This window comes from Mirounga leonina, unplaced genomic scaffold (genome assembly GCF_011800145.1).
Source record: "Mirounga leonina isolate KUSES-001 unplaced genomic scaffold, KU_Mleo_1.0 Mir_153, whole genome shotgun sequence".
Lineage (NCBI taxonomy): Eukaryota > Metazoa > Chordata > Mammalia > Carnivora > Phocidae > Mirounga > Mirounga leonina.
The window spans coordinates 31,695,971-31,719,813 of NW_023270387.1; the positions used below are offsets into that span (position 1 = coordinate 31,695,971).

General features: G+C 33.6%; 1 protein-coding gene across 1 annotated transcript in view; it reads right to left on the minus strand.

Moving 5' to 3' along the window:
* CNTN5 (contactin 5) overlaps window positions 1-23,843 on the minus strand; it is a 603,313-nt gene that overhangs the window by 131,909 nt on the left and 447,561 nt on the right. The window contains exons 12-13 of the mRNA XM_035009452.1: window positions 21,770-21,897; window positions 19,383-19,558 (exon numbers count right to left, since the gene is read on the minus strand). Coding sequence (XP_034865343.1) covers window positions 19,383-19,558; window positions 21,770-21,897 — 304 coding nt within the window. The remainder of the gene's footprint in view (window positions 1-19,382; window positions 19,559-21,769; window positions 21,898-23,843) is intronic.

Consider the following 23,843-nt stretch of genomic DNA (forward strand, 5'->3'; position numbering starts at 1 on the left):
AGATGATATTCAGTTCACTAATATACCCAGTGTCTAGCACAGTGTCTGGCACATTTCTATGCCTCTTTGCATATATGGAAAAAATACGGTTTATTATGGAATCATTGCTATGGAATGTGTTGACAGTTTGAAAGAAAAAATGAGCAAGAATAGTGGAGAAAGTTTTATACCTAAACTTTTTGCAAAAACATAATAATATTCCAAGTGGAATAATTAATTTTATATAAGAATTTCTAAAGATGAATTTGCCAGTTAAATATATAGCTGTTTCAAGTTTTCCTTCAAAATTCAAGTTTTTCAGGTATTCACATTTTATTTCAATATTAGTAAGTATTTTAACAAGTACAATCTTCAACAAGTAGCTGTATTATTTCGACTATGGGTTTCATGAAGAAATACTACTCTTCTCCTAGCCTAATTTGATAGTTACTAATGTTTAGGAACAAGTTTCTTACTGAAAAAGTACTTCACTGTAGAAGAAGGCAATTTGGATCACAGCATCCATTTAAGCATTGTCTTTCACAGTCATGAAGATTCTCATCAACGTCAAAAATACTTAGAATTTAGCGAATTTAAACACATCAATGTCAGAAAAGACTATTCAAACTATTGCTCAGATTGTGAGCTCCAACAGCAATCTTCCAATGAAGATTCAAACAGAAGAATAGTTCTGTTAAAAGGTCAAATTGAATAAATGTGTCAATCAAAAGCCAACTATGAAAAGTTCAAGGTCAAGGACTTTCTGTCAAATTCAACTGACATTTTGAAAGCCAGTCAAGACATTTTATCACAGAAAACTCATTTTTAATAACAAGGATTTGCAATTTTGTGAATGAAAATTCACCAATTATTTAACATATAAAAATCAGACTTCACTCAAAATCTTAAAAATCATCACATTCTACTACTTATCACTCTTCTTTAACTATGTAATACAGCTTCTGATATTTCAAGGAATACTTACAAGACTCTTAAAAGCTGCACATCTGTGAATTGATAACAACACCAATAGTCATATGCATATCATATATATTTTGTCCAAAGATTTCACATTAGTAGGGCTTGAATTTTTCATTATATGTGGAATTTGTGTGTGTGTTTGTGTGTGTGTGTTTATGCTGGTCATAAAAAATAAGACATGCTGATCTCTTCTCCAGAAAAAAAGACATTGTTCCATTTTCTAAGATTATTGTTGCTTTTAGAGGAAATCTTTATTTAACTTTAGAGGAAACTTTTATTATTTATCAAGGTATTACATATATAAATATATTCTTAGCCCTAGGGAAGAATTATGATTTGAGATTTTTTTTCCATTTGGAACTCTTTCAGCATAGAGATTTGTCCAATTCTAAGAACATCAGGCGACTTTGAGATATCTTCCATTAATCGAGTAGGTATTCAATATTTAATAAAGAAAAAATGTGATTTTTGTAGCTATCAGTGTTCCCTCCTGAAAAAATGGTTAGTGTGCATTAAAATTTTTAAAAATGATTTCACTGTTATTGGATACCATATCTGGAGACTTTTTTGGATTTTAGTCTTTGAAAATCACAGAACTTTAAAATTAGGTAGAACATTAGGAGTCATTGACTCTAACATTTTCACTTTGAAGATGAGGACTCCGAGAGGTGACATTACTCATCTAATGTAATACAGCTAAGTACGAACAAAGCTGGGCCCACATCAAAAACTCTTGAAACCCTTTCCCAACCTGATCTGGCAATCTTTTACTATATAATGATGTCACTAAGTAGCATAATTTGATACTCTATCATTTCTGTGAAAATTCTGGCAGCAACTATTTAAAATAAAAATAATTTATTCTTTTACCCTGCAATCCATCCCTGGAAATCTATGCCATAGAAAAGACATTGTTAATACACACAGGTACAAAGGTTTAGAGATGTTTTCTGTACCATTCTTCATAAATGTCTCAAAACAGAAAACAAAGTTAATATTTATTAATAGGGAAATGGCTAAATTAAGGTATAGTCATACCATGGACTATAATATACCTATTGAAAAGAATGAATTAGAGATATGTAAAGTAACATGAAGAATTTTCAGCATTTTTGAATAAGAGTAATGAGATGCAGAACAAGTATTTAAAATGTTTCAATTTAAAAAATAATAAAAATACTCCTGTACATATATGATTTGTCTACGATTATAGTAGGATAGAGGAAAACATAAAAAGTATAATATTAGGATATTAACAAGTTTAACTAGGTATGCCTTCTTGAGGCATCTGTTAACAGAGTCTTCACATTTTCTTTTGCTAATGTCAGACTGGTCTAGCACTATGGTTGTATGTTAGCATCTATAGTTGTGTTATGTTCATCTTCATGTGATATAGTGCTCTCCATATTCTTTTAAAGTGTCTTTGCAAAGGTCATATTGTGTTAATCTTAGGGAAACTGCTTCAATGTTGTCTTGCTATTATCTGCTCTCCATGCTGCTCAATCCAGCATAATTGCATAAATGCTGGCATATTACCTTGCTTTTAACATTAAGAAATGCTGGTACGGGGCACCTGGGTGGCTCAGTCGATTAAGTGGCTGTCTTGGGCTCAGGTCATGATCTCAAGCATCCTGGGATAGAGCCCCATGTTGGGCTCCTTGCTCAGCGAGGAGTCTGCTTGTCCCTCTCTCTCTGCCCCTCTCCCCTGTTGTGCGTGCTCTCTCTCAGATAAATAAATAAATAAAATCTTAAAAAAAAAAAAAGAACTCCTGGTGGGTAACGTTGATGACATAGTAAATGTAAAACTTATGATGCTAGGTGAGACATCAATGGCTGGTTAAGAATTTCTAGACACATGGAAGATGACATTTTATAACTGTGTTTCAGATCTTCAGATTTGACTGGAACTTGATGTCCCTAGGGTGTTCCAAGCTGATAAAGTTAATCTTTATTTTTGGCTTGGTCAAGAACATTGTACTATGTGTCAACCACCTAGAAATATTCAGTTATATTTCTTTAAATTTATTTTGGCTGCAGATGGGATTTTTATGCAGACCCATACACAACCTATTTTTGAGTTATCTTCTGGTATATTAAGCCATCCAGTTGAATTGATTTTTCAAGTCCCATTGATTTCATATATTGAGATTATAATCATTACTAAATAAATTCTTGGAGGATTTCCTGAAGGACTTTGATGGTATTCATGATATTCTTTGGTGTTACCAGCTAAAAAATCAACCTCATGGAAAGTTAATTTTCTGCCATTATGTTCACAGACAGAACCTTCACCTCTGAGTTAGAAGTTCAACAAAACTGCCTAATGTGCACTATACTAATTATAAACTTTGTCAGGTTTTGCATGTCTTAATATACCTTAGTCATCTTTGTATTTATGTCCAAATATATTTTGGAAGTTCCATATTGATACATTTCATATGAAATAGAATTATTAAATGTATATATAACTTGAAAATGATATGAAGTTGAACTAGTTAATTTTTTCACCTTTACTATTTTCCTTGGATTAGCCTACAGTTATTATAGCTCTATAGGATAAGCTTTTCATTTAATTCTAGATTGTGAGCAGTTTTATAAATATTCCCATTCTCTTCAACAGTTGAAGCTGTAGCAAAATCAATGATAACAAAAATTATGATACCAACAATTTGTAAAAATTATGATACCAACCAACAACTGGAAATGTTGGCTAAAACAGCCTATGAATTTATTTTGGGTTTGACTATTCAGTATGTTCCTCTTTTTGGATATATTCATAATCTTTTCAGCATTAATTAGTCATATATATGCTTTTGTTCTTATCAAAATATAACTAAGCACAAAAGTCACTACCACCAATTTTTGGAGGAGACATTTAACATGGATTATTTTAGGATAGATAAGGTAGCAAATATTATAATTATCTTCAGAATATGCTATTTTCCTGACATGCCGATTAATTCATTTTTAATTGAACAATTAATATTTCTCTGTTAATTTCTTTTTTTCTAACTATTGTCAATTTTCTATTAACAAGTAAAGTGTTAAAATTCCTAATATTTTAAAAAAGAGAACACAAGCCATATAAAATAGAAAAATGACTTTGTATAGCCAGATCAAGCACTTTGGATTAACTTAATTCAATAAAAAAGAATTAATTCAGATAGTGACTACATAGAGTGTTGATATACTTTGTGTTGGTAGTGACAGCATGTTATTTTAGTGTTGTGCAAATGATTATGTTTCTTAATGCTCATTTTTCCCCTACAGAATACCACATGTATGATCTAGCTTTTAGTTTTGTCTTAAAAATGATACCATAGTCGAAGTTAAGGATCATTTGGCCCTGATAATTGTTTCGACTGTGTGGTAGACTGTTGCAGTAATGGCCCCAAAGTTTTCATGCCTTCTTGGATCCACACCCCTAGGTAATCCCCTCCCATACTCACTGTACCTCATGAAGTGACTTGCATTAGTCAATGAGACATTAGCAAACATGGAACAAACAGATGCTTGCAATGTGCATGTGCATTTGAGATTGCTATTTTGGAACCGATAACAACCATGTGGTATATAACCTGGGCTGGCCTGCTATAGGGTGGGAGACCACTTAGAGTAGAGACATAACATCCTAGCTGTCTTCCCCCAGACAACTCCTAGTTGACCTGATAGCTGACTGCAGATGCATATATAAGCCATGTGAGACGAGCAGAGAAAATAACCAAGCCCAGCACAAATTACTGATCCATAGAATTGGGTCATAATTTTTGTGAAATTCTTTTTGCAGCAAAAGCCAACAAAACAGAAATTGGAATTGTAATTGAATGAGACTTTTGTGGATCCTGGAAAGCAAGCTGAAGAAATGTAAAAAAATCATGGCCAGAGGACGACGGATGGTGGTGGATTGCAAAAATGCCTGCAATATTTTGCAGTTCTTCCCAGCAGGAGTTTGCTTCCTTACACTTTGAATCCAGTATGGCCTTATAATAGAATGTGACAGAACTGATATTGAACAAGTCCTGAGCCTAGGCCTAAGGGATCATGATGCTTCTGCTCTTGGACCTTGGAACTGTGAACAAGCCTGGGCTAGCCTATTGGATGACAAGAAAAATGTAGCCCATTTGCCCCTGTTACCCTAGCCAGTAGCCAGCTGACCCATTAACATTAGTGCCTCAAAGTTGACTAGCAGCTGACTGCAGATGCATGAATGATTCTTGCTGAGACCATGAGTTTAGCCCAAATTGCTAATCTATAAAATCACGAGCTAAATAAATGATGGTTTGAAGTCACTAAGCTTTGAGTGATTCATTTTGCAGCAAAAATAACTAATACAAACTATGTTTGTTTAATGTTCACCTCTAAATATTTAGGATAACTACTCCTTAATTACTTTCTTATAGTTATTCACAGGAAACAAAAGGAGATGTGTACAAAAAGTATTCATTGATATTTAACCTGTGAAATATTCTCTAAAGGTATTTATATATCAATATCTAAAATATAAAAATAAACACACCAAAGGATTATTCCAGTCAGAATTTTGGTATGAGACAACATGTGGCAACCAGGCACCCCCTCCCCCCAAAAAAAGTTAGCTAAGAAAAAGTGATTTTTAATGTGTTTTGCCTGAGTACTCTTAAAAACAAATAGAAACATCTTATTGAAATGCTTGCATCTCTAACACTAGCTAAACTTATTTTATTTTATTATATTATGTTAATCACCATACATTACATCATTAGTTTTTGATGTAGTGTTCCATGCTAACCAGCTAAACTTATTTTAAACACTAAAGACATTGCAGTAGCCTGTTCAGAATCATTACGGATGTGATGGACAGTGAGCAAAGTATGTCACAAGTCTCTTACTTCAGAAAATCCAGTCTTTCAGTATTCCTTACTACTTAAATGATGGACAATGGCAATTAGACTGCAGATTTCAGAAATGCTTGTGTAAAATACTATCACTGTATTTGGTAAGTATTTTAAAACAAATTTGTCAGTATGCTTTATTTATTTGTGGGGCTATCAACAGTTAAAAAGGATAAGATATTTTATAGTTTCAGTTAGGCTTATTAATATGAAATCCTTGAACTACTTAGTACAATGTTATATCTTCACGTTAATGTATTCTAAATTATTTTAGGTAATTCTGCTTCAAGATAGTTAATTCTTTTGGTTTTGCAGATATGTAAGGTTTATGATGATAAAAAGTTTGATTTGAATCTAAATTATCAGTTAGATTATTACCTTACCTTATATGAGTTGATTGAATATCCTTTAATAATGTACTTAGTAATAAATTCAGTTGAACATTAAATCTTTCTGCCAATGACATACTTGGTTAATAATTCAAATTTCCCTTCCACAGTTTACTTTTCTCAACAGTACAATGTCTCAATACTATAACACTTACCACATTAAACAGTTATTTAAAAATCTATCTTGTTTAGGAGTTCTAAAAGAGAGATCACACTTTACTGAACCATGTTACCTGCCCTAACGTAGTGCTATACACATCGCAGTAACCATTAAATTTTTGTAAAGTGAAAAAATGTACTAAAATTTTTCCTGGTATTGGTGTATTCCTTTTTTTTTTTTTTTGTATGGTAGTTTAACAGATGAGCAGGGAAATGAGAAACTCACTATATATGAGTATAAAATTATAGTTGTTTATATAATAACTAATATAACAAATATTTAGCAAATAATCTGCGAGGCATGATACCAGGTGCTCAAAAATGGTTAGCAAGATAGATACACAGATCTGTACCTCTGAAACAAATAATACATTATATGTTAAAAAAAAAAAGAAGAAGAAGATAGCAGGAGGGGAAGAATGAAGGGGGGGAAATCAGAGGGGGAGACGAATCATGAGAGACGATGGACTCTGAAAAACAAACTGAGGGTTCTAGAGGGGAGGGGGGTGGGGGGATGGGTTAGCCTGGTGATGGGTATTAAAGAGGGCACATATTGAACGGAGCACTGGGCGTTATACGCAGACAATGAATCATGGAACACTCTGATGATGTAATGTATGGGGATTAACATAACATAATAATAATAAAAAATGAACAAGACAAAATATATATATATAATTTAGTAAAGGAATAAATGTGCATGGAAGCAGAAATTCTGGTTTTAGCCTGTTTTCCTTAACTGTTTTGTATTTTTGTAATAGCCTCTACAATAACAAGAAGCCTCCTTAAAAAATCATATACTGCTTCTCAGGAATGACCCTGAATATTGAATCTTAACATTGCAATAGTTAATTTATTTTTTATATACTCTATAGAAAGCTTAAAGCAACATGTAAATTTATGTAAAACACATACACTTATGCTAAGAAACGTACAATTTATCCCTGGATTTAATTTGGAAAAATCTGGCACCTTTACTTTTTTACTAGGAACAAGTAACTTGCTTTAATTGGAACCAAGAATGATCTTGACTATTTACTTAACTTTCAAAGATGGTATGAGCAGCTTCCTTTAAAATAAAATTTCTATAGTAATATATGAGGTTTGCTTTAACTGTAAGAGCACCATCTGTTATTAGTATTTGGTATACAAAACCTCAGTATCTTTCATATTTTCTCATGCTCAGTCCCTACTTGCGACGTCTTCTCCCCCTCAGCTTCTTCTCTCTGCTTTTCCTGCAATACTTTCCTATTATCCTGTAAGACTAGGTTAAGCTCCCTGCTCAGTGGGGAGTCTGATTCTCCTTTTCCCTCTGCCCCTCTCCCTGCTCATGCTCTCTCTTTCTCTCTCTGAAATAAATAAATAAAATCTAAAAAAAAAAAAAAAAAAAAAAAAGACTAGGCTCAGGTATCATTTAGTTTGGAAAGTCTTGTTTCCACAGGTTGGATGATGTATAACTTGGACTGAATTCCTTAAACACACTTCTTCCATTGTTCTTGCCACAAGTCAGTTTATATGCCTGCTTCTCTGTTAAGCCTATGCTCCTCAAAAGCAGTGCTCTATCTCAATTATATTCATAGACCTCCCATAGTATGTTTGTTATTGATTACTACAGAACCCTTAGTTCCTGGACAGGTGCCTGGTGTATAAGTGCTTGATAAATCTATGTGGAACTGAGATAAATTTAGAATTCATCTGCTGTACACTGATAAAATACTCTATAAAGTCATTAATTCTTTGTTAAAGATAAAGGTGTTGTGATTTTCAAAGTCTCTAAGTTGATCTTTTCCATTTCTTTTATGTGAGGGATATCAGATGAAGAAAGGAAGTGAGTAATAGCCCAATAGTTATCTCCAAAATTTCCTCTTCTTCCTTTTACAAGACAGGAAACATCCTTGAGAGGCTACCTACGGAGTTATTAATTCTAGACTCATAAAATTCACTTTCGTATTGTAATATGATAAAAATAGTGCATGAAAGAAACTAGAGGATTTTGAAAAGCTAAAAGCTAAACACATCATAATACTTAGGCATGCTTTAGAATTTAATACAAAACAGATGCAGAAAGGGAAATTGCAAAATAAAGGTAGAATTTCAAAGATGTCTTGAAAATAATGGCCTCTCAAAAACCAACTCTTTGAAAATCACTCTGAGAAATAATACAGGAGTCACAGTCTAAAACACAATACTTACATATCAATAGTGTTTCAAAATATAAACTGAACCATGTTTGCTTATAAAAATCCTAAACCTTATGTGGTATTAGAGAATAAGGACAGTCTTTTATTTACTAAGGCTTTCAAAAACTAAAAAGAACAATCTTCTCTTATATATATATTTCCTACAAGCTAAAAATGCTAATACCAAGGGCCTTATTATACTATGCATTTTATCCCTCTGCAGGTTGAATTATATCCCCTGGATTCACTGATACATGTAGTGTAGTTTTTAAAAATAACAGAAAACTTATAAAACATATCAGTATTGCTTCAACATGATAACTAGAATCCATTGTGTATTTCTTTTTTATTACTCACTCCTGTGGTTATTACTTCCAAAAACAAAACAAAACAAAAAAAAACAATTACTTTTAGCATAGTATCAAAAATATTTAAATTTTCATGTGAAGCAAAATGAATAAACTATTGATAACTGGCGTTCTTTATAACTTTAATAGAAGTTAGAAACTTTCCTTGGTTAACAATAATAAAAAAGATTTAGATTTAGATAGTATTGTTGACACTTGTTTCTAAGCGACCTACTCTCACTGGCTGGTTTTTAGTTCATCTACTCCTACCTTTGTTGGTTCCTTTAGCAACTCTACAAATATTTATTTATTCTCTAAGATAATTTCTTCAGAAGAATGGTTGTGACCTTTGAAACTTTACATTCTTTGCCTCATCTTCAGCAGTAAAAACAATGTAACATAATGCATCTCATATCCATTTTAAGAGAACGTTCAAAAACTAAAAGGAGAAGTTGATAAAATCGGGTTCATACACTGTAAAATGATACAATTACAACAGCCAGAAGAGTGAGCTTTAATTAATGGGAAAACACACCCAAAGAACATTTGAAGAGGCAAGTATGGGAGGATATTTTAAGCTGTTTTTCAATTCATTCTCAGTAACTTCTGTGAGAGGATTTTTTTTAACAATTTGGTGATTTGATCTTACAGAACATATGATTTTAATGTTTTAATAGTGATCAAATAGTAAGGTAAAAATAGGCTAAGCTGCCCAGCTAAAGAGGTAAAACTATAGAGAAGAAACAATCTCTTTATGTCCTCAATTTTCAAAATGATAGTCAAGAGTTACAGATAGTTTTCATTCTTCGTATCTTTGTTTTGAAACATCAAACCATATTTGGAACAGCATTCACGGCAATGAAGTTTTAAGCTCAAAGAAGCTTAAATGGTAACGGTGGCCGTGTCATAAATGTGCCTGTGTTGCCCAGAACCTCAGCAGTGAGGCCCCTCATCGCTCTTCTTTCCTGGGGCTCAGCGCTTTACTTATATATTACTTGCCTGACTCACAATGTTGTTGTATGAATTGAATGAAATAATACATATAAAAGAGGAAGGGTAAAAATTCTCTTCATGATGTAAAAGTTAATTTATATATTTTAGCCTAGGTCTTAATTGGATAATGAAACTGCTTCAATTTTATTCTGAAATGATTAAGTAAACATTAAAGAGTCTGATTTGCAGGCTTGCCTTTAAAAATATACATAACAGAAACATATTTTTGGCAAAGTGACAGGAGATGGCTCACGATAGTAAAGTTTATAAATATTAGGGAAAAAAAACTTGCATCGTATAAATGTAACCACATAATCATAGTATAAACCTTATAGGAGTGAGTGATTTTAAGATTAATATATGCAAATCTTCCCAGCAGTGAGAATAATTGACCCACAAATTTTAAATATAATGAAGGATATTTACTATAATTTAACACTAACCTTACTGAGAAAGTAGGAAATTTAAAATATTATTTCCCTTTTCTTCTTTTGTGAAAAACAAAACCACAAATAAAAACAAAACCAAGTCTTACATCATAGGGTATTTGTGAGAAGTAAATGAAATAACATTTGAAAAATTTAGCATGTTGCCAGTTATCCTGTAGGCATCCAGTGGATGAGAGCTATTATAATTATTTTTATTATTACTCATCTCTGTTTCCAGTGCTTTCTTAGTGGTGGCATTTGCCATTGTGGCTGTCTCGGGTCAGGGTTTCAGAGAAACAGTCTCTGAGATGAAGACTCCATTAAGGAATGACTTTGGGATCAACATTTGTGGAAAAAATGAAGAAACTAGAATTGAGCAGAGGGGGTGTTTAACTATAATGCATTCATAGCAAAGGTTTCAGTTTATCCTTTATAATCATCCCTAAGCGTTCATCATCCCTACACTTGGGCATGGAATGGAGAGTTGGGTCATAACTTGGGTCAGATATCTCTTTTTGGCTGAGGGCAATTCCCAGAGAGGGACTCTGGTGAGAGTTAGCAACCACCGATAGTTTCAATGGCTTAGGAAAGGTGTACCTCAATTTTGAAAGGAGAATTTGGGCAATACACCATGGTATCTGCCCCAGTGGCCCAAGGTATCCCCAGTTAAAATGGACACAATTAGTTGTCCTTCCTAATACAATTCATTTGAGCAGGCCCACAAATCAATATAAATATGAAAGAGAGAGAAATACAAGAAAACAAGAGGAAGACAGAGGTATTTTAAAAAATTGTTGAGATTTGAATAGCATCCTCTTAAAAAATAAATAAAAGCAAACATTGTGTGCAAAACTGGAGTATTGAGAAAAGGAGTATTAGGCTTTGATGATAATTTAGGTACTCATTTCATACACCTGGAAAACTACAGTTTTATGATTTAAAGAGACTTTTGTTTACATATTTATTTTAAGCTGTTTAGTACATAGATAATTTATAAAGATATTTGTTGTCTTATAAAAATAAGACTTTATTAGATTGGGACAGGGAAGTAGTTCCAGAGTCAAGATCCATTGATTACTCATCAATGTACAGTTGCAGGACAATTGATAGAAATTTAGAGTAATAATGAATAGATACAATGGAAATTCTGAAATGAAACTCCAAATACTTGGAGTGTTATTTTGTGTGAAAATTTATATCAGAAGTTTGTAAAAACTAGTAAGTCTAAGTAATTCATTATTGAAAATGGTTTAGAATTAGGTGAAAATTTATTTTAATAAACATCACTGAATAAATGACATAGTTCAAAAACCTATTGGGGTCTACCAATGATTGCATTTCCAAAGAAACAGGCACTTTATTCCAGATTAAATTCTTCCTTTGGTTGGATTAAAAAAAAAACAACCCAAGGAGAATATAGTATTATAAAAATACAGTCTAATACATGCATGGGATGGAAAAATAATTTTGGACAAAAACAAAACTTCCAAAAGGAAAAAATTATGGAGTCCTAGACAGGTAAGCACTTCTTTGTTTGTTTGTTTATCTGTTTATTTCCTCAGGTAAGCACTTCTTAATGAGCTAATAGCATATTTAGTTTATGGAGTTACAATCCAGGAAAGCGAATTCTATTAAGAGGTAAGGAGTGATTTCTATTTCTCATTCCCCCCTTTCCCAATCCAATAACTTGAAACATCCAACTGGCTCTGATGAGAATCTCTAGAAAGTGTGGTATTTTATCCCCTCAGAGATCACAGAACATAGGCTTTTGATCAGATTTTTCCTGGCATGGCCTACACTAAAATTGCCTTTCTCTATCAAGAAGCTTTATTTTTCTTTTCACTCTCTCTCAGAAAAACAATAATAAAAAAGTAAACTTGTAGTTGTTCACTAAAAAACACTGAAGAGAAACTAGTAACTTTTCATATCACCCATATGCTATGTAAATGTATCATAAAGATAAAAGAGCTGTCAAAAATGGACCTTTAAATGAACAAAAAAGCTCTGTATTTTCACCATAATACCACACCCAGAAAGTTTGTTTTTGTGGACTATATTTAAATGAAAAAAGTGAGGCCTGTGATTTGGATGGCTACAGCTGTCTTTTTATATGTAATAATGGAAGCATTACCTGATTTTGCTACATTTGACCAACTATGAGGAGGCTCACTTCAAATTTTGCTTCGTGGGACAACCTACCAATCAGAGTAAAAGGAGGTGGATCATCAACATGGTGTTACCACTCAGCTGCGATCCTGGTGGTATTATGACCCACAGATTACTCAGATGACATTCCCAGGGACTAGGGAAGGGTCTTCCAATAATCAGTTGTCTTAGAGGTCACCTTTCATTCCATTCCAAATTTTGCTCAAGTGAACATCCAATTTTGTGTCAAAAATGAAAAAGCAAAGAAATTATTCTGTTATAATAGCAGGATTTAACAGCATTTTATGCAGTACTTAACTATATCAAAAATTTCTGAAATAATGCAATAGTTGGCTAAGCTTAGAAAATGCTTTACATCAAATTATTTTTTCATTCAGCAAATGTTGACCAAGCAGTTATTCTGTGGACATCCATAGTGCAAAGTAATGAAAAATAAAATAGCATATTAGCTTCTGCTTTTAGGGATCCCACAGTTTAGCTTGTTTCATGAATATATAAGCATTATAGAATAATAGATTTTAATGGCATACTTTGTTCGTGTTCATAGGACTACATGAAACATATACACATACTAAAAACAATGGGCATTCTTTTTTGTTATGGGAACTACTACTACTTTGAGAAGATAGTGAGCAGGTGCAGGAATTTTTCTCTAACACAGACAAGTAGGGAGAATGGATGTGGCACATTTTCCTAGAATGGTCTGAAAATTCTAAGGCCTTTGAGGATAATCTCTCTCCTTCTTAGAGACCAAGATTTGATTGGTGATTATTCTGTCCTATTAAAATGACAAAGTGACTTCTTTTGTTAAGTTAGATGAAAGATTAGGAAAGAGGTTATAAAGCAAATATGTGCCAGTCAAAAGTTTACAGCCGAGAACAGAAAGCTGGTGGATTACCAGGATTCTGGGATTCACAGCAACACAAAGATCCAGCAGGCAAGTAATCAAGTGATGAGGAAGGACAAGCCCTTTGTCAGGCAGGGAGAAGGCAGGGTTCAGAGTCCAGGAGGACATACTACTTTAAAGTACAAATATTACTAGTGAGTAGAATGAGTGAAAGAAAATGTGTGCCTTTGATAGAGTTACTGATCCTCTGTCCTTTCATACATTATCTGATTAGTTACAAAGGCCTCCATGATTTATACCTGCTAATATGAGGAAGAAGAGGATGCAGCCCGTGCTTGAGAGGTCCTCAGAACTTTGTGCCTTAGCAAACCTTGGCAATATGTCTGATGATTTCATTCATTTTTACAACATTAACATTGATCCATCAGGAAAGAGAATGGAACCCATTGAACACTTACTGTCTTCCATTCTGAGATTTTACAATGCTTAGGAAATAGATGTTAATTACTAAGAAGATAAGCTAGGAACAGAAGTAACCATAATAGGAAGATTGACATAGGCTAGAACTATTCAGCTAGTGTAAAATCCTTACGACATTGAAGAATTTGTATTCTAGTCCCTTTTTATGTATCAAATATTCCACAAACACCATGGATATGAACCAGGTATGTTCCTTAATGATTCCTATGCTTGGTATACAGATTATCATAGTTCCTTCTATTTCCCAATGCTCTGACATCAGATCTGGTTGGTAATGGAGTGGACTATTTCATAGGAGTGAGTTACTCATCACTAAAAATGTTCCATCAGACACCAATATACTGATGGAGTATCACCTTAGGGCAAACTCTATAATCTCCAATATCCCTCACAGCCCTGAGATACAGTATCTTTTCCCATCTAAAGTTGCCTTTCTCTTTTTTCTTTTCCTATCCTTATGAGATATAAGTCAGGTAGCACCTTCTCCTCAAATAATATTACTTCATATAATTGTTATGAGGAATTGATAAGCTATTGTGTGTGTGTGCGTGTATAATATATATGTATTATATATATATATATTTTTTTTTAGCTGAGTACTTGGCATATAGTAAGTGCTCAATTAATTCCTTTACTTGTTTCCCTCCAGTGATAAAAATTCACATTAATCTGTTTCTTTTCTGGCTTCTAAGAATATTTGGCTGTAATGAAAAAAATAGTAATTGCTTCTTTATAGTCATATTTTTCTTGAATTACTTAATATTCTATGTTATCTTTATATTTCTTAAAGACTAGAACCAAATCATCCTTTTATTTTTATTTCCCACAGTTTATAGACAAGGGATGAACACATATGATCAATGAATATGGAAAAGGTAAGCTTTATAAAGAAGAACCAATAAATAATGCAGTTCCAAAAATCACACTGTATTTAATCTTATCACCCTAATTTAGTATTCATGTGGCCTGGAAAAGTCTTATGTTTTAGTGTTCTCATTAAAAAAAATGGGGTCGAATATCCCTACTATGCCTTCCGGTTATATTGTTACAACCAGAGAATTGGGTAAATATGAAGGACCATTCAAATAATGCACTTTTATTTGGTTGTCCATTTAGTTACAACTTAGCATGTTGAGAGAATTCACAATGGAAAGGGCAATTCTTCTTTAGCAGACCATCCTGATTACAAATGTTTGAGTTTTTCTCTTCCAAAAAACAGAAAATTGCAGGTTGCCATATATTCAGTGCAACTGTTCTTTACACATTATAAAGATTAGAAAAAAGCTTACATCTCTAATGAACAATTAGGAATTTCAAGTCTATGAAAAACAGTTGGTCATTACAGTTCTCCATTAAGACTGCGACTGCAGCTTTGGGGCTACCTGGCCATGCTCAGGTGCTGTCCAGACATCCTGAGAGTATTAAGAGGTTCCTGTAGACCTCTGGCCAACATAAGCCATTATGTCAAAACACAATTGCAAATGCCTTATTTGATAATAGGATGGTTATTTAAGGCCAACGCTGGTAATGGTCAACTCCTCATTGCTTAACCAGAATGAATATAAAATCCACAAGCTGTATAATTCCTGCTCCCCAGAGCTGTCTGAATTGTCTTCTTAAAAAAACAAATCTGGGGGCGCCTGGGTGGCTCAGTCGTTAAGCGCCTGCCTTCGGCTCAGGTCATGATTCCGGGATCCTGGGATCGAGCCCCGCATCAGGCTCCCTGCTCGGCGGGAAGCCTGCTTCTCCCTCTCCCACTCCCCCTGCTTGTGTTCCCTCTCTAGCTGTCTCTCTCTCTGTCAAATAAATAAATAAAATCTTAAAAAAAAAAAAAAAAAATCTGAATCACATGAGTCCCTGCTACTTTCCAAACACAACTCCAATTCCATGGCTTGAAAATCAGTGCCTTTTATAATAAGGTCTCTGCTGCTTTTTAAAAAATTTATTAAAAAAATATCGACTTACTGTGTAGTATGTGCCCTCACAGTGCCGTCAGGGCCAGTGGTTCCTCACTGCTCCTGAAACATGCTCTAAACTTTTTTGCCTGTCTGTCTTTGCTTTACCTACTCTCTCTGTCTGAGATACATTTATTCTCCTCGCCATCTGGCAGAATCCCACCTATTTAGGTCAGGTTCAAATTCCAACTCTTCCTGCCAGCCATATGCACAAGGTTCTCTGTGTCTTTTACTTTGATCCTCCACAGCACTTAGCTTGTAAAGCTGAACTGAAATTAAAATCTTAAGAATAGCCTCACTAATTTGCCACATTTAGTTAATTCCTATCATTGCCAAAAAAGTGACGGATGAATTGGATTAAATGTTTATATATGTACTAATGGATTGCTTGGACCCTTTTAACAGTGGCTTTAGTAATTTGGATTCACTTCAAATCAGTCAAATTCTTGGATTTGTAGAACATGGAGTAAGTAAAAGGGGCAAGGGAAATAGAAACATTTTCATTATAGATGTTTTAATTTAAAATTCAAAGCGATAGCTATTATTTTTTTTTAACTGGATGTGTTATATGTTTACTCACTCTCTTGTAATGCAGTCTGAAAGCTATTTTATTTAAAACAAAAGTGTATGTAGCATTGTATATAGGTGTTATGATAGCTACACATAAAAATTTGTCTAGAGCTCTAGCTAAAAAACAATGACTGTTAACACCAGTACAATGAGTTGAAAGTAAAGAACTTCATTAACCTGCATTTTGTCATCTACAAGATGCTAAATATCAACACCATTGGTACTTCCCCACCCCCCAGAAATTTGGTTGTTTCAGTTGACACTATGAAGTGTTAATGTTAAAAAGTATACCCCCCTTTCTTTTCTGATTTACCCCTCTTCAATCACTCACTGGTGGGTGAGGTCCCAGAGCAGTCAGTACAGCCAAAGGCACATCTGTTCCTGCTTGAGTCCCTGAATCTGTTTGGCTTTTTTTACTCTGCTGGGCTAGCCAGGATCCCTCAGGTCCCTTCAATGGCTCTCCTTTGAAACTCAGAGGAGGCCATGGAACACCTTCCCTTCCGAGCTCTGTCCTGGCCCTCTTATTTCCAGAGTCTTCAGTTGGCCTCTCAAACAGAAGGTAGCCCACAAGTCCAGAGGCCTTCCCAAATCTCCCTTTTTTATAACACTTTTATTTCTCCTTCTAAAACATATGATTTGGGGGATAGAATGTTTTTTTCTTCTTTCTGTCTGCATTCTCAACGTCATAAAATGGAATTTTTTTCAGTGTATATCCTTGAAGACAGACAAGGCCCAATCAATGTTTGAGGTAATTGAGAGAAAAGGGAAGATGATTTCTTTTACACCTTGCAGTTTTGAAGTTTCCAAATATTTTTAAGTACATATGTATTTCTATTAATTATTCTACATACACTAAAAGGGATGAATGCTCAATTACCTTAAAGCTAAATATTTTTTCACTTCTCAGTATGTAATTTGCTTTACTTTTTTCTTCTATTCAATAGTTTCGTATCACTTCTATAATACAGAGCCTAATTTTAACATGGCTTGTAACCATACAAGTTTGCATGGAGTAAGGAGTCAATTTTATACTACTTCAGGGCAAGAATAGCATATATATAAAGAGGGAAACAACAGGTATTATTAACCCCCAACCTTATGAAAAAGATAAAATATTTATTGCTACAAAGGAATGATATCAAACCAGAGCGGTAATGTTTAAGAGACAGAAACAAGAATTCAGATAATTTTACCAGGACGATTAATTTCTTTGTTGGTATTTTAAAATAAAGAAGGGAACTGTTTACATGAAAAAAAAAGCAATATTCATTTTAGACATATTTTTAATTTATACAGCTGATCACCCAAAAAGAATGCTTACGGATAATCCTAAAAAGATATATTTTTGATGGTATATTTTTTTGTTTTCAAATGTGATATTTTTGTATCACATTTTTCTGGTTCTGTTTTATTTGTTCACAATCTTGAAGGAATTGTTAACCCCATGTAAAGGAAAAAGGAAAGTCACAAATTAGAGGAAAATGAGTTTAATTTAACATGATCTAATTATTTTACATATAACATAACCATTAATAATTAAAATTAATTTATTTGGTTAGATCTAAATAATGCAGTTGGTAATTATTTCTTATATATAGTCTCTCCCATTATTTTCAAAGTAAATCAAGATGAAAATGTTTAATTTTTTAAATTTTATTTATTTTTTTAAAGATTTTTTATTTATTTATCTGAGAGAGAGAATGGGAGACAGAGAGCATGAGAGGGGGAGGATCAGAGGGAGAAGCAGACTCCCTGCCGAGCAGGGAGCCCGATGCGGGACTCGATCCCGGGACTCCAGGATCATGACCTGAGCCGAAGGTAGTTGCCCAACCAACTGAGCCACCCAGGCGCCCCAAAAATGTTTAATTTTAGTTAAACTGGCAAATGCAACAAAGATAGCTCATTTTCATTCTTCTACTAATATAAATTTATCAAATTCTAGAGTGAGAAGGGACCTTAGAAATTTTCTGGTACAACTCATTCACTTCACTTCTCTATGAGTTTTAATGCCCAGGAAAGCGACGTGACTGGCTTTTTGTTACAAAGCTGATTAGGGATTGAGCTGGGACTTGACCCAGAAAATTCCTGACTTTGGGTGTAGGACTTTTTCACTGTATTATATTACCTGTAAAATGAAATTCAATCTAAATTGAGCTTTATATATATTTGGTCTTACTACAGCTGTGGTTTTCTAGTGCTTCCCAAAGCGTCTAGAGAAGAATAAATGGATATTAATAAGTATAGAGAAGCATTTTAAATTGGATTTGCAGGCATAAATTACATTTGGATTCATCTCTTTAGCCAATATAAAAGGATATTTCAGCCAAAATATCTCTCGATTACCCTAGTTCCATCCTCCTTCTCTCTCTCCCTTTGTCAGTATGTCACTCTTTTATGTTATACAAGAGTGTGCGGGAAGGAGGTCTTTTTTCACTTCTTTATTGAGAACACTGTGGTGTTCTATACTATAGGATTTGGTTCAAAAGATTCCCACTTCATTTAATTGATTGCCACATAGATATTACAAAAAAAGGACTTGAAACGAATATACCTGTGAATGTTTATCTAAGGCTGGTGTGGATTTTTGACTATTGGTTGCATGTTTAAGCTTTATCTACACTCATGTTTAATTCCTGCGAGGAATTAAAGAATCTCCAAAATTACTATTTCTTGAGGAGTAGGACAGGAAGGATTATTTCATTTATTTATTGAATCATAATTACTGGTAAGACTGCTTTAAATAACACTAGTATGTAGCAATATAACTTCTAAGAAGTAATGTGCAAATATTGATGATATTAATCAAGTAAATAAAAGTGGAAAGAAACCAGATTTGCATAATGAAGTATTTCCAATTTCTTACTGGGTTTTAAAAAAATATTTTCAATTTGACGTAACATATAATAATGAAAGTAACTGAACCAAATTGATTTTTTTTCCTATTTTTCCTTAGCATTTCATAGATAAGAAAGTTTTACATTTGAGTGTAAGTTTTAAAAATTATTAGTACTCAACAAATAAAAGTGTATTAACTTACGGCCCTGATGTTTTCAAAATGTCCACCTTCTTTCTCGAAATCAATAGGCTGTCCTTTTAGTGTCCAGTAGAAAGTGACATCCAAACTAGCATCGTGAATTGCTTTGCAATTAAGGACAATGCTTTCTCCCACTGTTAATTCTGTTCTTTTAGGAGTAAGTTCTATTCTTGTAGGTTCTATAGAAATAAAAATACATTAATTAACATAATCAACACACAGTATTTCCCTGTATTTTCTATTTTAAGTAATAGAAAAACTTAGAGAATCTATTCAATGCAGTTGCTCTAGATACATCTTTAAGTAAACTATTATTAATTGAAATATTACCTTTTTTGTATGCTAGGGCATTTTACTATACTTGTGTAGGGGACTGATGATTTAAAAGTTACTATTCCTATTAAGAAGCAAACTTGGACAAAAAAGACAAGAAAATACATAATGATAAGCAGCATTTGGCATTCCTGAAGAGGGAAAATTAGAAAAAAAAGCTGTAGCCTCCCTGTCTACCTTCAAGGATCATTAAGTATAAGTAAAAAGATTTTTACAATAAAAAATATTAACATATCTAAGGAAGAATAGTGCAGGTAAGTTCACTTCTTTAAAGGTTATAGGAAGCACCTCTCCTCAAATTACTATTTTCACAGAGATAAAAATATAATATTGTTACTATACTAACTTACACTTGCTTTATAGTCTACAAAACCCTTTTATGAATAGAAAAAGCACCACTAGCTGATTATAAAATAATCGCTCTTGATAATTGTGGATCACTTAGTTGAGATACAGAACAAAAGGCAAATTTTTGAAGGGAAAAATTTTTTGAGGAAAAAATGTGTGTGTTTAATTACTTAATGATTCAATTAAATTTTTTTAAAAATAGATACACTGTTATTGTGTTTAGAGCCAATAAAGGCTAATACTGCTGTTACTTAAGCTAGTGATCCAATAATTGAAATTTGATTTTTTTAATAAAGTAGGGAGGTGATGGAGATAGATTTTGATTTAGTTTTTCTTCCTAATTAGATTCCTGATTGTAGATATCTCAAGAAAACTGACACAAATGATTAAAAATTAGGTTAATTTTCCTATTCTATCTCTGTTTTTGGCAATAGCATAGGCTGAAAAAAGAACCATTCTTAACCATTGATAAGATCCTTTAATATGCAACATCTTTCTAAGCAGTCAGAGAGGAAAGTGCAATACCAGAAAAGGAATGTAAATACTAACATTCTAGAAATCAGATATTCCTTGTGGCTTTCTAAACTCTGGCTTCATCAGATAATCACAGCATATTGTAGTTTAACTTTGTAAGAAATGGAATGTTCTGAGTAACTAAATATCCCATTTAACTTGTGATTAACAGAAAAATGTTTTGTTATTATTTAAAAAATGTCTGTGAGTCCAGCATTGCTTCATTGTAACAAAGATTGTTTAGCACAATAAGGCACAGACTAGAAGATAGAGTTGGATTCCCATAATGTATACTATAAAAGAAGTTATCATTTAAATTATCTTCCTTCCTTCTGTTAATGTTTGTTTCTTTTCTAAAAATATTCTAAAATATCAGAGAGCTGGCTATTTTAAAGACATTTTATTTCCTAAGAAAAAGAAAAGTTAACATTTCTATGTTTTTATAGCCAGGTATGATTCACTATATAATACATGCCCATGTGGAAAAAGTTGATTGAAGATAGAGTTCAGTTGTGAAAAATATTTCTTTGCCAATTGATGGGATTTTCTGTCTAACATATGAGATTTTCTTGGTACGAAAAAATGATATTGAGTCTCAAAAAATGTTCTAGGCCAAAATCTAGTTCATGTTAGAACTAGAAGACTAACAGAAACATTTAAGTGCCAATATTTATAACACTAAAAAATGAGAGTGTTTAAAAAATTCCATTGATGAAAACACCAAAGAGCAGGTCAGGTAACCATATATCTGATACACACTCTGACACCACATATTCATGTCCTCCTTCTGCTACTCCTTTCTGCCCCAGATCCCCAGTTGCAGTGATAACAAAGGAATATTACTGATTGATGTTAAAATTAACCTTGATAGAGGAGATACAGTTTTATACTGTTGGAATACTTTTAAATTTTGAGACATCCAGTAAAACTTCAGAAAGCTTTCTTTATCTCCTCACATATTTTGTTCAAAGCAAAATATTTAAGTTTTTACCAACAAGGTGTTCTTTCCTTCATGGTCTTCTAAATAATGGAAAAGGACAATTTGGCTGTGTTAGTTCTATGTTTGCAATGTATCTTATCAATAGGAGCATGCACACACATACGTGTAAACACATTTTACATGCATATTATATTTATTCGCTTTCGGACAAAGCCGTGAAACTATGCTTATAACACGGTTAGCCACATTTTCTTACCTTTTACAGATACTGAGGCTATGATTTCAGCAGAACCAAAGACATTTTCCCCTTGGCAAACGTACTTTCCCTCATCTGATTTAGAAGCATTTAGGATCCGTAGACTTCCGTCTGGAAGAATAGCTATTCTGAAAATTATTAAAAAAGGTTTTTTCCTCTTTTACTGTAAATCAGCTAAGTGGTAAAAAATTCTGATGACGTCTGAAACCACCTCCAAGGTAATAATAAATAAGATAAAGGGATCACTGCGAAAATATGCAATGATAGTAGAAATGTTTTACCCTTCAAGAAATTATGCAATAAATGCACTTAATATCTTATTTTATTTAAAAAGGTTAGGGAGTTACAGGTTATTTTTCTTTTGACACTTTTTGACAGTTAATGTTAAAACTTGTGGGAAAAGGTGACCCTGAATTTGGTTATTAAAACTTACACTATAATAACACCCAGTGATATTTTAATATGAAGCTTGAGTATTTTACTTCAAACCTAGAGTGACCTCAAAAATCAAATATAAATAGAAACAGCATAAAAACATAGAGGAAGACAAGTACAGAACATAAAATTAATTGTATACAGCCAAGAGATGATTTCTGGTGGTTTCTCTACAGTGTCACTAGCGCAGCAAGGGTATGAAAATGAGACCTGATACCTGATACCTGGGCTGCTCACACTGCACTTTTTAAATATAAAAACATGATACCTGAGTTTGCATTTGGGCTTTTTTGAGACCTTTGTTAAAAGTGGACCTTGAGTCTTATATGAAGGTGAAAAATTAAAGCATTATTAAAATTTTTTAGAAGTTCGGTGAAAATGATCTTGACATTTGGGATTACCGTATTATCCTGTGTATTCATCATCCCAGAAATATATGGATTTCAAAGTTAATTAGTACTTTTGTCTTTTTCTCCCTTCTATGCTCCTGAAATATAACCCAATTTTTCACCAATGCATCAACTTTCTCAAGTAACCAGAAATGAAATAAAAGTGGCTGTTGTGGTTTTATTTGATATGCCACTAGAGTTTGGACTGACTTTTAGGAAAGAGGAAGTAACAGGTGTTTGGTAAGAACCAGTGGCCCTATTGAACTTAAAATCCTAAAATTGGATTTCCCTAGTTCTGAAAAGAATAATTTATTCAATGGTAATATGATAATGTGCTTTTTAAGAAAGAAGAATACAGGTTAAATATGTTTAGTCAACATCCTTCATGTTATTTGAAAATATTTATTCAAGCTTGCCAATCACCCAGAACTGAGTTATTGAAAGCATTGGACCTTGTTACAATTGGATTAGATTCTAGGTTGCTGACTATTGCTTATGAATTTATATTTACATATTGTTGTCAGTAAAGATACCAGTTTAAAAACATCATACTCTTTTCAATATATATCAAAACTTCTTTACAACATAAGAAGGAAGGCAAACTTAGAGGCAAGCCAAACTAGGAATAGAAAATTTGCTTTTATACTTTATGTCTAGGAGAGAAACTATCTTCAGACATTTGGAAAACATGGTGTCCTTAAAAGTTATATAATGTGGGAGGAGGAGCAAGATGGCAGGGGAGTAGGAGACCTAAATTTCGTCTGGACCCAGGAATTCAGCTAGATAGGGATCAAACCATTCTGAACACCTACGAACTCAATAGGAGATTGAAGAAAAGAATAGCAACAACTCTCTGAACATAAAAGCGACCACTTTCTGGAAGGTAGGACGTGCGGAGAATTGAATCTGAGGCAATATTAGGGAAGATAGATGGCGGGGGAGGGGGCCTCCATCAGCCGGTTACTGGCAAGTGATAGAGAAGAGGAGCACAAAATCGGAACTTTTAGAAGTCGGCTCTGCTGAGGGATGTCTCTCCAGTGGCTAAGCGGGGGGTGGAACCCTCGCCGGGACAGTGTCGTGTCAGGACCCTCGGGGTCACAGAAAGACCAGGGGAGCCTGAGTGTGGCAGATCTCCCAGATATCGGAGCAGGGAAGCCGGCTGCAGAGATGGAGCTGAGGAGTGGGCTCTCAGCTCAGGGTTGCTATAAAACATGATCCACAGCACAGTCAGGCCACTGCTCTTCGAGCAG